At 37.2% G+C, this 15,045-nt stretch overlaps 1 protein-coding gene across 1 annotated transcript in view; it reads left to right on the forward strand.

Annotated features, from left to right (window-relative positions):
- Positions 1 to 15,045, forward strand: part of PKHD1 (PKHD1 ciliary IPT domain containing fibrocystin/polyductin) — a 484,216-nt gene that overhangs the window by 413,042 nt on the left and 56,129 nt on the right. Inside the window, exon 60 of the mRNA XM_047102754.1 lies at positions 6,447 to 7,461. Within this exon, the coding sequence (XP_046958710.1) occupies positions 6,447 to 7,461 (1,015 nt within the window). The remainder of the gene's footprint in view (positions 1 to 6,446; positions 7,462 to 15,045) is intronic.

Raw genomic sequence — 15,045 nt, forward strand, 5'->3', positions numbered from 1 at the left:
AGTCAGTAGTTATTAATCAAATGCTAACTGTTTGGGGCTGATTGTTTCAAAGGTTATTGTTTGATAATCCTAGGCTAGTTGATACAGATGGAAATTTGACTTCCTGGGGGTGCCTGGGAGGCTCAGTTGGTTGAGAGTCCAACTCTTGATTTTGGCTCAGGTCATGATCCCAGGGTTGTGGAATCGAGCTCTGTGTAGGTCTCTGAGCTGAGTGTGGAGCCTAGTTAGGATTCTCTCTCCCTCTGCCCCTCTCTGCAGCTATTGCTCTCTAGCCAAAACCAAGAGTTGGACACTCAACTGAGTGAGCCACCCAGGCATCCCCAATTCACTTCCATATAAAGTTCTTACTAGCCACTTATGTCAGCTCACCCATGCTGTGACACATGGGAGCCAGCCCCTAGGTCTCATGTGTTATGACTGTATTCTAAGGCATGAGAAGAAAGTGAGAAGTAGAGAAGTATGTTTTTGAATGACAATGCCACAAAAGTTACTCTATAAAAATTTATCCAGGTATTACAGCTCTCCTACATGACAAAAACTTTGTAAGGAATTTCCCACATTTGACAATAACTCTAAACATTGATGCATTACCAGTCATTAGTTGTGAAGCTAAAAGTAACTTTTCTGAACTACTAGTGATAGAAAATAAATGTCAATCTTCCAGGTTAAAGGCAAGACTGAATTACCTTTCTATCCTCCTGTAGAAGATATTACAACATTGTTGTCATTTTAAAAAGCAACACAAAAGTGTGCAACCAAAAAATAGGAAAAAGTAATACTGTGATATGCTGGGTAATTAGTTAATAATATTAATTTTCCCTAGATTTTTATCATGTTTATAGTACTTCTGAGGTTTACATTTATTTGTCATTTTAATTTTTTTAATGTTTATTATTGAGAGACAGAGCATGAGCATGGGAGGGGCAGAGAGAGAAGGAGACACAGAATCTGAACTGTCTGCACAGAGCCCGATGTGGGGCTCGAATCCACAAACCGCGAGATCATGACCTGAACTGAAGTCGGATGCTTAACCGACTGAGCCACCCAGGCGCCCTATTTCTCATTTTCAATAGCATTCACTTATTGTACAAGCACTAAAATACAGAAAGACTGAGTTCACCCCTCTTGCAATGACCATTTCAAATTTTCTCAATCTGCAAGTATTCTACCCATCCTCTCTTCACACATCCCCAGCCCCCAATATACATCCTCACACTTCCAGTTGATGACCTTGTCTTGCCTCACATGTCCCAGCCAATGAGTGCTTTCAGTCTTCCATCTCTATCTGCACAAACACTTTCTGTCTGTCTTTCTGCTCCAGAAGACATGGAGTCTTTTGACCTACCATATCCCACGTGTTTTTAAAAGGCTTGGGACACTGTTCTCCCTTAGCTTCTCAAGTTTACTCTGTCATTCTTCCACTTTCCCCAATACCAGTCTCTCCCTTTTTATGGGTTCTCTATTAATCTGCAGAATTTCAGCTAAGGTCTAAATACAAGTCTAAACACAAGTTCATAGTACATGTTATGAAGCTCTGAATTATCATAGTTATGCACTAGCTGCTTTTCACAATCTTATCTTGAATGCTAGATTGATGTACTTCAATAAAATTAAGTATCATTTTAAAAGAACCTACCTTAAAGCTTGCATAAGGCTTTTCCTTTTTATAGAATCCTAACTGTCACAACTCTAAGGCAGAAATTCCTACTAGAAGTGAGCCTTTACTACCAGAGATGACTATATAATGGTTTAGTGGAATTGTTTTGGTTTTGGTTTTGTCTGTTTTAACTTCCTTAAGAAAGAAAAATTTTCTACTTAACTATAATAATTTATCCACCATGTAAATAATTTATTTTCTCAGTGGGTAATTGTTATTTGTGTGTAGCTTTATTTGCTTTACAAAGAGTTGGGGCAATCACATCCCAATCATCTTTCTCCTGCTACTGTCAAACAAACTCAGCTCTGATTTCTGAGACATGTGGGCTAGAAATCACTCTTTCCTAAGCTGGAAAGCCTTGAAATATAATTAATGCGTTGTTATTATTATTATTATTATTTTAGAGAAAGGGAGATAGCGAGCATGAGCGGGGAAGAGGGGCAGTGGGGGTGAGAGGGGGGGAGGGGAGGGAGAGAGAGAGAGAGAGAATGAGAACAAACATGAAACCCAACCAGGTTCAATGCTCAGCATAGAGCCCAATGCAGTATTCAATCCCATGTCCCTAGCCATGACCTGAGCTGAAATCAAGTCAGACATACAACTGACTGAGCCATGAAGTCTCCCCATTAATACATTATTTATTATAGGTTTCTATAGTGTTATTCATAGGATAGCAAAAATTGTAGGGTATTTGATTTTGGAGAAAAAAGTGTCCTGTTTGTTTTATATTTTGTCAAGAAGAACTGAAACAAATAATTTAAATGTTTATACTGAAATTGGATCAAACAGGTATGTGTTCCATTTTATGGGGGTATTGGAAGGAAAGCATAGAGATAATATTTTATAATAACCAATGCTTCATGATTTTTTTTTTTACTTAGGAAATAGTAATTTGACTTCATGGAGGTCATAGTGGTAAGTCTCCAACCAAATGTCTCAGACATCAGAAAGCATGTGTTCCTTTTAAAGTAAAATATTCACACACAGTTTCAAAATATAAAAAAGGAAGACATTAGGATTAGACACAATGCATATAATTGGCATTGCACTAGTTAATCTGAATAAGAAAGATAACTAAGTTTAAATAAACAAGTAATTCCTGCATATCTGAGTAGCCATATGTGCCTGGCATTTAATCTTTAATCACATCACAGTGCTTAATAATGAGAAGGTAACTCACTCCTAACAGTGAAGAGAGAAGTGACATAGTGACAAAATCTTCTTCCTGGTAACAGATTAAGTATGCAAAAGGAATTCAGCAAATGTTTATTAAACTTCTTGCCTGGGTTTCTGGGGTTCATAATCTAACTCATACAAAATTCCAACAGATTATGAAAATTTGACAGTGACTTCTCTCATCTTATTCCTGAGCTTGTTCATGGGCCTGAGTCCTAGATCCTCCAGTGTGTACATGTGCTTTGCAACACAGACATTAAGCACAGATTGTGCTTTCTGGAACTTGTGCATTCAAACCTTCTCTTACCCTTCCTATTCAAACCCTTCTTTTCTCCTTCCTATTCTTCCTCTTAAGGTATCACCTGCAACATAGGTTGTTTATCATATTCTTCTCCCTTCAATGTCATTGCTGAAAAAGGGAATAGGGAGCTTTGGATGCTGAGGGTAGAGATGGCTTGGGAGTCCAGCCGTCTAGTGGACTAGCTTCTCGGAGTCATAAATAAAAATAAATGAATGAAAAGAACTCTATCACAGGACTACTTTGAAGGTGTGCATTCTACTAGTGTAGCTCCTATACCTTATTATATAAAAGAATATTTGAATTACATTATAAATCATCCCATTTTTTTTAAATTTTAGCTTTGGAAGGCACCTGACATCAGGAATAGAAATAAATAAAACCTCAAGTTTCTCCATATGTATTTATTTAATGAATTAGTCAAGGAAAAAATGCTTTGTCACAACAGAATTCTTTTAGGGTCAAATCAATGTAATTTAGGAACATAAGAAAATTAATATAAATGTAATCAGTCATAATTTCAATCTTAAGGTTTCATGTGAAAATAGATGGATTTCTCAAAGTATTCAGCTATCTCATGTATTAGCACCAACTCAGGGGGCAATTCTCACAATATTTTTTTGTAGTATATTTAGTTATTATTGTTATATGTTGGTTTAAAATGTATTCAAGCTATAGACTAATAATCTTATAACTAGATACCTGGCAAGAATAGATAAAACATATTTGAAAAATAAGAGTTCTTACACACCAATCAACTAATACATAGTAAGAAGCATCTACTGTGTTTGAGTTAGGGTGTTAAGCCCTGTGGTAATTTAAATAGGAGATATAGTCCCTGGTCTTGAGAAATAACACCTTAAGGACACTGATGCCTACTAAGTCTATATAATTTATCAAACTACATATAGCTAATAGCAGAGAATGATTGAGAATCATTTCAACTAAGAGAGTGATTATTTTATTTAGGGACACTTCCAAAAATTTAGCGATCTGTAGAGATGACTTTAAAAGACAATATATCTCCTGAATCAAAAGAAGGGAGAACAAAATCAGAGATCTATAAAACTGAATGGAAAGGTGAATGATTAATCAACAGGAATCAACATGACTGGAAAAAAATGTGTTAAAACAAGGAAAAAAATTTGTAAAGTCTAGAAAAGGGGAACTAGTGTGATTGAAGGGTTTTTCATGAGGGAAGTCTACCTAACTATCTTATTTGAAAATGATGTATCTATAGTAGAGACCGTTGTATCAGAATCTCAGGGCACAATTTCCATGTCTGTTAAGATCAAGCAATTAATTCCCTTCAGACTGGTGTGATGCATTTGAAAACAATTCGTGATTTAACATTAGTGTTTCCATATTATATGACCACAGGGAGAAAACATATTATGTAAAAGTGGCCATTCTTTTATATTTGATAATTAAATCTCTAAATTAATAACTTAGTAGTCAATTTAGTAAACTCAATTTACTTAAGAAAATTAGAGCAATATGAATTTTCTGTTTTATCATGTGTCTGTTTTCTATTTGTCTGTTTCCTCTTAATTGCTGAATTTGTTGGCATGAAGTCTGTAATAGTCTAAACCTTTGTCTGTAGGGTCTGTAGTAATAATCCTTTCCTCCCTGAAATTGATTTATGATTTCTTTTATCTTTTTTTTAAGTTTATTTGTTTATTTTCAGAGAGAGAGAGAGAGAGACAAAGCAAGTGTGAGCAGGGGAGCGGCAGAGAGAGAATTCTAAGCAGACTCCTTGCTGTCAATGCAGAGTCAACACAGGGCTTGATCTCATGAACTGTGTGATCATGGCCTGAGCCAAAATCAAGAGTTGGACTCTTGACTGACTGAGCTACCCAGGCACCCTTCTTTCTTTTTATCTTGATCAGTCTAGCGGGGGGTTGGGGGGGGTGGTGGTGGTTAACTAATTTGTTGATGTTTTCCAAGAACCAAATTTTAGCTTTACTTTCTATGTTTTTGTTTCTTTGTTTCTCTCTTTTCTATTTCACTGACTTCTGTTGTTATACTTATTATTTCCTTTCTCCTCATTACTCTGGATTTGCTTTACTTGTTTGCTAAATTTGTATTTGTAAGGCAGAACATTAATATATTGCTTTTACACAATTCTTTTGTAATATAAGCACTTAATCAAACAAATTTGGTATGCTAGAATTTCATTATTATTCAGTTTGAAATATTGACTCGTATTTTGTACTACTGTTGCTATTATTGTTGAGGCACAAGTATGCAATGTGGCCTACTCCTAAAGCAACACTTAGGTAATTAAATTTATTAATATCATAGGCAGCTTTGGCACATATCATATGGAAGGTATGATACAGAGGAGGTATCATGCCCAAATGTAGTACACCCTCCATTAATAATAATTAGATTTTTTTTGTTCCAATCCTTAGGCTAAATTGATGACATTGCACTTGAAGGAAAATTAAAATATCTTGAAAATAACACAACATAATTTTGTGAATATTGCTTTTAAATTGAAGGAATTCTGTTTGTTAGAAGTTAAACTATCCCTGTAGATTCAGAATAAGAATTACTCATGGTTCAGAGACAAGTGGATTAGGAATGGTGGGAATATGGGGTGACTGGCTGGCTCAGTCAGTAGAGCATACAACTCTTAATCTTGGGGTTGTGAATTCGAGTCCCATGTTAGGCATGGAGTCTACTTTTAAAAAAAATGAAAGGAATTATGGGAATAATGGACAACGCTGTTTGTCTAAATGTCTTGATTAGCCCCAATAATCCTCAACTTGGGCTCTATTTAATGTCAGGACTCCCCAAATTGCTACTTTCTTCTTTTCCTTTTGTATTGTTTTTACTCTTCATGCTTGGAAAAAAAGAGAATGAGTAAATTATATAGTCTGAAATCCAAACTCTTTCACAATCTGGACTCAGTATATCTCTTCAATTTTAATATATCTCTATAAAATCTCTTTTCCAGCCCCCTCAATCTACCTCTTTTTTCATTGACTCAAATATTACTATGCCCATCTCCCCTATCCTTTTCCCACTATGGAGGCCTTAGTGATTATTCCTTTTCCTTAATAATTTTACTTATTCAATTCTTTTTTCACCTAGCTATTATGTCCATTATTACCTTTAAATAATACAGGTGATGTAACATATTTTATCCTTTCATATTTTACCCAGACTGCTTTGCATAGTCAGTATCTAACACACTTAAAAGTTTAATAAATGTTTCATGAGGTTACAGATGATAATAAGAGTAATGGATTACAAATTATCTTTGAGAGATTGTAGTTTATACATCACTTATTTTCCTTTATTTTATAGGTACATTTAGAGAAGAACAGAAATGCACATACCAACCCTTCATACAAGGCTACATCTGCAAACAAACTGACCAGGTGATCTTAATTCTTGACAATGCTGATGCCACTTGGACAATGCAGAAGTTATATCCAGTTGTATCTGTTACTAATGGTTTTGTTGACACCTTTAGTAGTGTAAATGCCAATACCCCTTGTTCTACTTTAGGGTCTGTATCTAGTTTCTATTCCATTTTACCCATCAAGGAAATCACCAAGGTGTGCTTTGTGGATCAGACTCCCCAAGTTTTGCGTTTTCTTCTGTCGGGGAACAAAAATACCTCCAAGCTTCTCTTAGCTATATTCTACCATGAACTCCAGAGCCCCCGTGTTTTCATAGGGAAAAGTTTCATTCCACCTGTTCTGGTTCAATCAACTTCCTCATTGCTGGATGAGTCTTCTGGTTCCAACTATTTCAGCATCTTGGATAACCTCTTGTATGTTGTCCTACAAGGACAAGAGCCTATTGAAATACGCTCAGGTGTTTCCATTCATTTGGCCTTCACTGTGATATTTCCAGTCCTAGAAAAAGGCTGGGAAATCCTCATCCTTGAAAGACTAACTGACTTCTTGCAAGTTAGCCAAAACCAAATCAGATTTATTCATGAGATGCCTGGCAGTGAAGCAACCTTAAAGGCCATTGCTGACAATAAAGCAAAGAGAAAGCTCAATTGCCCAACTGTGACTTGTGCCAGTCATTACAGAGTTGGTCAACGTAGGCCTCTCATGATGGAAACGAGCTCATATAGGATCCCGCCACCAACTACTATGGAAACCATCTCAAAAGTAGTAGTCATTGAAATTGGTGACCTGGCAACAATAAGGAGCACTGGACTGATTTCATCTTTATCAAGTAAGAAATTACAGAATTTGGCTCACCAGATTATCACTGCTCAACAAACTGGAGTACTAGAGAATGTTCTGAATACAACTATTGGCGCCTTACTGGTAACTCAGTCAAAGGGAATCACTGGCTATGGGTAAGTACTAATTATAAAAACATCTAAACAAGGGCTGATCTCTAGCGCGTGTATTGCAAATGTTAATCTACTTCCACTGAGTCACATAATCTGTTTGCTTCTGAAGATAAGAATAAAAACTCAGAGAGTCATTTATAGACATAAATTCTCAAGACTTTTTTAAATTAAGTCTGTATTCTTATGAGTATTCTATATTTTGGATTGTTGAAGATGTTATATTTCAGTACCTTAAAGTGAAAAGCCTGAAGGAAGAAATTTTTCTAAAACAACTGTTTTCAGTTCATTTGTTCATTCATTTATTGAAAGAATGTACATGTAATGAATTTAAGTAGTAGGCTGGATTCCTGGATTGCTAAGGTGAAACAGATACGATCTTTGCCTTGAGGGACAAAAGCACTACCTATCATAATTCCAAAGAGCTATAAGCTAAAACTTGAATCCTGAGGAGGGTGATGATAATTCTTATAGGGACTGGGGAAAAGACTTCTATTTAGGAAAGTTTTGAAGGATGACTAGGAGTTTACTAGGCTAATTCAGTGACCCTGATTGGGTCTTATTTAACCTAGGATTATAAAGCCATGAAAAGGATGCCTTTGTTAAATTGTATGAGGCAGGAATATCACTGTTGTCAACTATGTTTATGACACAGAGCTGTGTAAGATCTGCAACATCCTTTGTGCTATGTTATACTTACTCTAAATGCTTTTATTTTGGAGTCCTCCACCAGATTTCTATTCAACAGACATTTCAGACATAAATATACCTGAATGTTTTTCTGAGCTTAGTAAATGAAGAAGCATGGGAAGTGCACAATAAGGGAAAACAAGTGTAAATTACTCTCAATGTTATAGTTTCTGTTAGTTAAAGGATAAAGTGACCAGCCCAAGTGCATCTAAGATATCTGTCACAGGGTCAAGGCTTTTAGAGTCCCAAGCTCCAGTTTTTAGCAGATGCAAAAGAACCAAAAATGATACCCTAGACTGAGAGACATGATGAACTTGTTGTAATGCTTAAGAAATATAGATAATACTAACCATCTCACAAATGACTGCTGCTGGTTATAGAGGGTTAGAGGTGAGCAACACGGATATTCCCTATAAGCTTGTCACCATCACTGGAAAAATAAGCTCAAACCCATGCACAAATTCAGTTGATATTAGGTCCCTGAAATAGATAAAATTATTTAGATTCTGATTTTTATTATTCAATGAGATTTTAGAACATTCGTATTCTTTTAGATTACTCTGTTATTACTGCTTTTTCGTCTTATTTGTGGTAGTGCTAATAAATAAACAATTGATATTTAAGGGATGTTACTTACTTCCACATATCATCTTCAGTGGATGTGGGATTTGCTATAAAATAAGAACAAAAACAAAAAAGAGACACTATCACATCATTAGGCATATCTAACTAATACATTGATTGCCTTTTTATATACAGAGCAACATATCCAAATGAAAGCTTAGCTAGTGTTTTTGTATCATATTTCAACTGACTTACAGTATAAATGGTTGTTCCTCTTCTGGACAGCACATTAATATATATGGGAGATATGAAAAGAAAACTTGAAGGGCTTTATGAATTGTTATAGAATTAAAAGATACTCTTAGTTAAGTGATTGTTCAGAATCTATTAAATCTTGGATATTTTTACCAACCACCAAACCTTCACCATGTTATCAATGTCATTATAACATAATGCATGGTAATGTGAAAAAAATTGCCAATGCATCTTAGCTTATGTTTAATCATTTTTCCTTTAGCCCAATTTCATTTAGATCCCACCAAGTTCTAACAAATATATTATATGTAGGTAACTAGAGAGGAGAAAGTCCAGTCCACTGCTTAATTCTATTTAGATTTTACAATTCTTAGCTTTTCTAACAGGTCATCATCCCCAAACAACTGATTTTTGTATTATGTATAAAAAAAGACTCAGTGAATATTGAGCCTTTAACTAGAAGGAGAAGAAAAAGTCAGAGTAGAAGCAATGAAGGTATAGCAGAGGAAGCCCAGCCAAGAAAGTGGAACCAGCACAAGTTCAGGTACACACACATCTATGTGGGGGATATCATTCTGTTATGCAGAAGCGAGACAGCTTCAGAGATCAACTTTATGGCCCACCATCCATCATAGCCATTATGTTTTCACTTTTGACTCCGATATTTCTAATTTAATAAGATACTGCTGAACATGTATATTATAGCATCGATTTTCTGTTGGGATGTGTTCCATTTCTCCATCTCTCTCTGTCCCTCTGGTATTTTAAGAGAGAGTTTCCAAACATAAGGTAAAAAGCAAATCTTCTGAAGATAAGGAAAAGCTGCTTCTTGAGTATATCTGAATAAATCTCTGCAGAATGAGAAATGCCTTGTCCTAAGGGACTGAATGAAAATTAACAAGATTTCCCCTGGTCCTAAGAATTGCACAATATGCTAAACAACCCTGAAGCCTTGTGGAAGCCTCAGGCCAGCCCTGTTTCTTTCAACTTTGATCAGTGTCAGTTGGGACTTCCATTGAACTCACTGGAGAGCCATTGACAAGCTAATGAACTGACCTTGAGACAGAAGAATCAGTATAGGGACACTTGCCTTTCAGTGAAAAGCACCAAGAATGTTGAGAGGTTCACTCTTGTTAACTTAATGGGTTTGTATGCATTTCAACAAATTGAGACCATGCTGGGCATTTAGTTTTCAAGGGGAGTACTACCAGCTTTCAAAAAGCAATCAAAGGGGCGCCTGGGTGGCACAGTCGGTTAAGCGTCCGACTTCAGCCAGGTCACGATCTCGCGGTCCGTGAGTTCGAGCCCCACGTCAGGCTCTGGGCTGATGGCTCAGAGCCTGGAGCCTGTTTCTGATTCTGTGTCTCCCTCTCTCTCTGCCCCTCCCCCGTTCATGCTCTGTCTCTCTCTGTCCCAAAAATAAATAAACGTTGAAAAAAAAATTCAAAAAGCAATCAACTTCTTATGGTGGGAGAGAAATGGAGTGCTCTCTACTTTTTAATTAAATAATATACAGTGAATTGGCCTCTCCTGGTCTTTATCCTCTTCTAGTGGCATCTGGATTTAAATTTTGTCTGCTTGGCTAAGTCAATTTCATGAACCTGTTTTCCATCTTCCAAAACTTCATTGACCTCTGTTGTCAATACTTCTCCCTTGCCTTCTTTGTATTTGTTAGTTTACACCGTTTATGCCCATGTTTTGCACCATTTTTATTTATTTTTGTTAAAGTCAGGTGTAGGGCAGGGTAAAGATAAGAGTCAGAAGCTAAAAAATTTTAGCAGTCAAAGGCTTTATTGGGAACTAAGGTCTCTGGCGAGGTTCTGTGACTCAGGGAGAGAGAGAGAGAGAGGAGTCAGGGAAGTCGCGCCCAGGTGTGGTGGAGTGGGGTTTTTAAGCTGCAGCATTTGGGGGGGGGGCTTTTTTCGCACCAGGTCGCGAGTACCGCTTGGGGCTTTCCGTTGGGTAGCGCTGGCAAGATGGCCGTCCCCTCCACTGTGGTTCCAGGGACATCCTAAAATTTTTTTTTCTTTTAAGTAATTTCAGTGGAGTGTAGAGGGAGAGGGCACAGAGATAAACATAAGTTCAGTCTAGCTTTTTAAACTGACAGTTCTCTACAGGAGTCTTACTTATATATTTTATCCTTTATCTGGAATCCCAGAAAGACATATTTTATGTTCTTTACCTTTATTTCAGAAGAAACTTGATTTTTACTCTCTTAATTTTCTCTCCTTTCTCTTCTGTCTCCATTTCCTCTGCTTCATTACAAAAAAAAAAAAAAACAATTAAAAACACCTTTAAATATTATTCTTTGTCATACAGTAAAATTAAACATATCTGTATCTTTTATGGAAGTTTAATACTGAAATGCCAAAGCATTGGTGAAATTTCTAAAATGGACTTCCAAAGATGCATACTGCCCTTAGCCCAGGAAACTATGTGTATGGTCAGATTGCACTTTATTGAATATACTATGTTATGTGGCATGGTTGACCCTAAGATAGACTATCCAAGATTTTCAAGGTGGGCCCAAATCATAACATGAGCCCTTAAAACAAGAGAGCTTTCTCCCGCATGGCAGAATAGGAAGACAGAGAGATTCAAAGTGTGAGAAGGACCTAAAGTATCACTGTTTTTAAGTTGGAAGGGATCACATGGGAAAAAAAGCAGGTGGAATGAGTAGAGAATGGACTTTGGCTGGCAGCCAGTGAGGAAACAGGGACCTTCATTCTATAGCCACAGGGAAATAACTTCCAGCAACAATCTGAATGAGTTTGGAAGTGGATTCTTCCTGAGAGGCTCCAGCAGTAAACCCAGCCAAGCCTGTCTGGAGTCTTGACCCACAACCCAAAGATAATACATTTGTATTATTTTAAGCCACTAAGTTTGTGTTAATTTGTTATGCAGCAGTAGAAACCCAATATGTTATCTCCAGTTACGCTCTCTGTTTATGACATTGCCATGATCCTTGGCTCCTGAAAACAGTTCTAGTGAAGGTGAGCAAGACATTAGAGGAGTGTATGTATGTGTGTTTTTGAGCCTATCAACTTAGTACCTTTTTAAGTTCCCTTACTATGTGTAAGTAGCACTTTCCAGGCAGTCATAGAATAGAGAACTAGCTGAGACCATTGGTAAGACTAACAAGTCTATTGTCACTCAGTCTCATTTAGCATCTTCTCTTGTGCAACCACTCCATACCCCCTGGTCACCTGCTGTCTAGAAAACAGCTAGAACAGTATACAGTATAGTTCTTGTATACTGTTTCCTAGAAAAGCTACAAGAACTGTTTCCTAGCTGTTCTAGGAAACAGTATAAAGAACAGAATCCTTCTTTCAACACGGAAGGACGTTCTTCCCAAGACTGGCAGAATGTTCTTCCTGGAAGAGATTTCTGTACTGCCAGCTGCCTGTTTCCTCCTTCGTGACAAAATCACAGATCTGCCATGAAAGAATGTTTCTACGCTATTTCTTCTTTTCACTAGAATACAAATTCTCTGCTTTGTTAGGTGAATGGCAAAATTGTCACAATGGTATTTCATATATGTGGTTTTGTGGGAAAATGAGATGCTCTACATAGGCAAACCTTCCATTTAATTAAAAATTGTTCCTTTTGTCACTACATTCTTAAAAAACCTTCATCTCTTAAAGTAAAAACAAACAAAACAACAACAACAACATATTATCCAGCCTTATTAAATGGGAAATAATGTGGACCATTCACAGTTTTTTGTTTTTTTTTTTTTTATGAAGTTTATTGACAAATTGGTTTCCATACAACACCCAGTGCTCATCCCAAAAGGTGCCCTCCTCAATACCCATCACCCACCCGCCCCTCCCTCCCACCCCCCATCAACCCTCAGTTTGTTCTCAGTTTTTAACAGTCTCTTATGATTTGGCTCTCTCCCACTCTAACGTCTTTTTTTTTTTCTCCCTTCCCCTCCCCCATGGGTTCCTGTTGAGTTTCTCAGGATCCACATAAGAGTGAAACCATATGGTATCTGTCTTTCTCTGTATGGCTTATTTCACTTAGCATCACACTCTCCAGTTCCATCCACGTTGCTACAAAAGGCCATATTTCATTTTTTCTCATTGCCACGTAGTATTCCATTGTGTATATAAACCACAATTTCTTTATCCATTCATCAGTTGATGGACATTTAGGCTCTTTCCATAATTTGGCTATTGTTGAGAGTGCTGCTATGAACATTGGGGTACAAGTGCCCCTATGCATCAGTACTCCTGTATCCCTTGGGTAGATTCCTAGCAGTGCTATTGCTGGGTCATAGGGTAGGTCTATTTTTAATTTTCTGAGGAACCTCCACACTGTTTTCCAGAGCGGCTGCACCAATTTGCATTCCCACCAACAGTGCAAGAGGGTTCCCGTTTCTCCACATCCTCTCCAGCATCTATAGTCTCCTGATTTGTTCATTTTGGCCACTCTGACTGGCGTGAGGTGATACCTGAGTGTGGTTTTGATTTGTATTTCCCTGATAAGGAGCGACGCTGAACATCTTTTCATGTGCCTGTTGGCCATCTGGATGTCTTCTTTAGAGAAGTGTCTATTCATGTTTTCTGCCCATTTCTTCACTGGGTTATTTGTTTTTCGGGTGTGGAGTTTGGTGAGCTCTTTATAGATTTTAGATACTAGCCCTTTGTCCAATATGTCATTTGCAAATATCTTTTCCCATTCCGTTGGTTGTCTTTTAGTTTTGTTGGTTGTTTCCTTTGCTGTGCAGAAGCTTTTTATCTTCATAAGGTCCCAGTAATTCACTTTTGCTTTTAATTCCCTTGCCTTTGGGGATGTGTCGAGTAAGAGATTGCTACGGCTGAGGTCAGAGAGGTCTTTTCCTGCTTTCTCCTCTAAGGTTCTGATGGTTTCCTGTCTCACATTTAGGTCCTTTATCCATTTTGAGTTTATTTTTGTAAATGGTGTGAGAAAGTGGTCTAGTTTCAACCTTCTGCATGTTGCTGTCCAGTTCTCCCAGCACCATTTGTTAAAGAGGCTGTCTTTTTTCCATTGGATGTTCTTTCCTGCTTTGTCAAAGATGAGTTGGCCATATGTTTGTGGGTCTAGTTCTGGGGTTTCTATTCTATTCCATTGGTCTGTGTGTCTGTTTTTGTGCCAATACCATGCTGTCTTGATGATGACAGCTTTGTAGTAGAGGCTGAAGTCTGGGATTGTGATGCCTCCTGCTTTGGTCTTCTTCTTCAAAATTCCTTTGGCTATTCGGGGCCTTTTGTGGTTCCATATGAATTTTAGGATTGCTTGTTCTAGTTTCGAGAAGAATGCTGGTGCAATTTTGATTGGGATTGCATTGAATGTGTAGATAGCTTTGGGTAGTATTGACATTTTGACAATATTTATTTTTCCAATCCATGAGCAGGGAATGTCTTTCCATTTCTTTAAATCTTCTTCAATTACCTTCATAAGCTTTCTATAGTTTTCAGCATACAGATCCTTTACATCTTTGGTTAGATTTATTCCTAGGTATTTTATGCTTTTTGGTGCAATTGTGAATGGGATCAGTTTCTTTATTTGTCTTTCTGTTGCTTCATTGTTAGTGTATAAGAATGCAACTGATTTCTGTACATTGATTTTGTATCCTGCAACTTTGCTGAATTCATGTATCAGTTCTAGCAGACTTTTGGTGGAGTCTATCGGATTTTCCATGTATAATATCATGTCATCTGCAAAAAGCGAAAGCTTGACTTCATCTTTGCCAATTTTGATGCCTTTGATTTCCTTTTGTTGTCTGATTGCTGATGCTAGAACTTCCAGCACTATGTTAAATAACAACGGTGAGAGTGGGCATCCCTGTCGTGTTCCTGATCTCAGGGAAAAAGCTCTCAGTTTTTCCCCGTTGAGGATGATGTTAGCTGTGGGCTTTTCATAAATGGCTTTTATGATCTTTAAGTATGTTCCTTCTATCCCGACTTTCTCAAGGGTTTTTATTAAGAAAGGGTGCTGGATTTTGTCAAAGGCCTTTTCTGCATCGATTGACAGGATCATATGGTTCTTGTCTTTTTTTTTGTTAATGTGATGTATCACGTTGATTGATTTGCGAATGTTGAACCAGCCCTGCAT

Source organism: Lynx rufus, unplaced genomic scaffold, assembly GCF_022079265.1.
Source record: "Lynx rufus isolate CCGP_SWC_20201006 ecotype Redwood Valley unplaced genomic scaffold, mLynRuf1.p SCAF_6, whole genome shotgun sequence".
NCBI classification, from domain to species: Eukaryota; Metazoa; Chordata; class Mammalia; order Carnivora; family Felidae; genus Lynx; species Lynx rufus.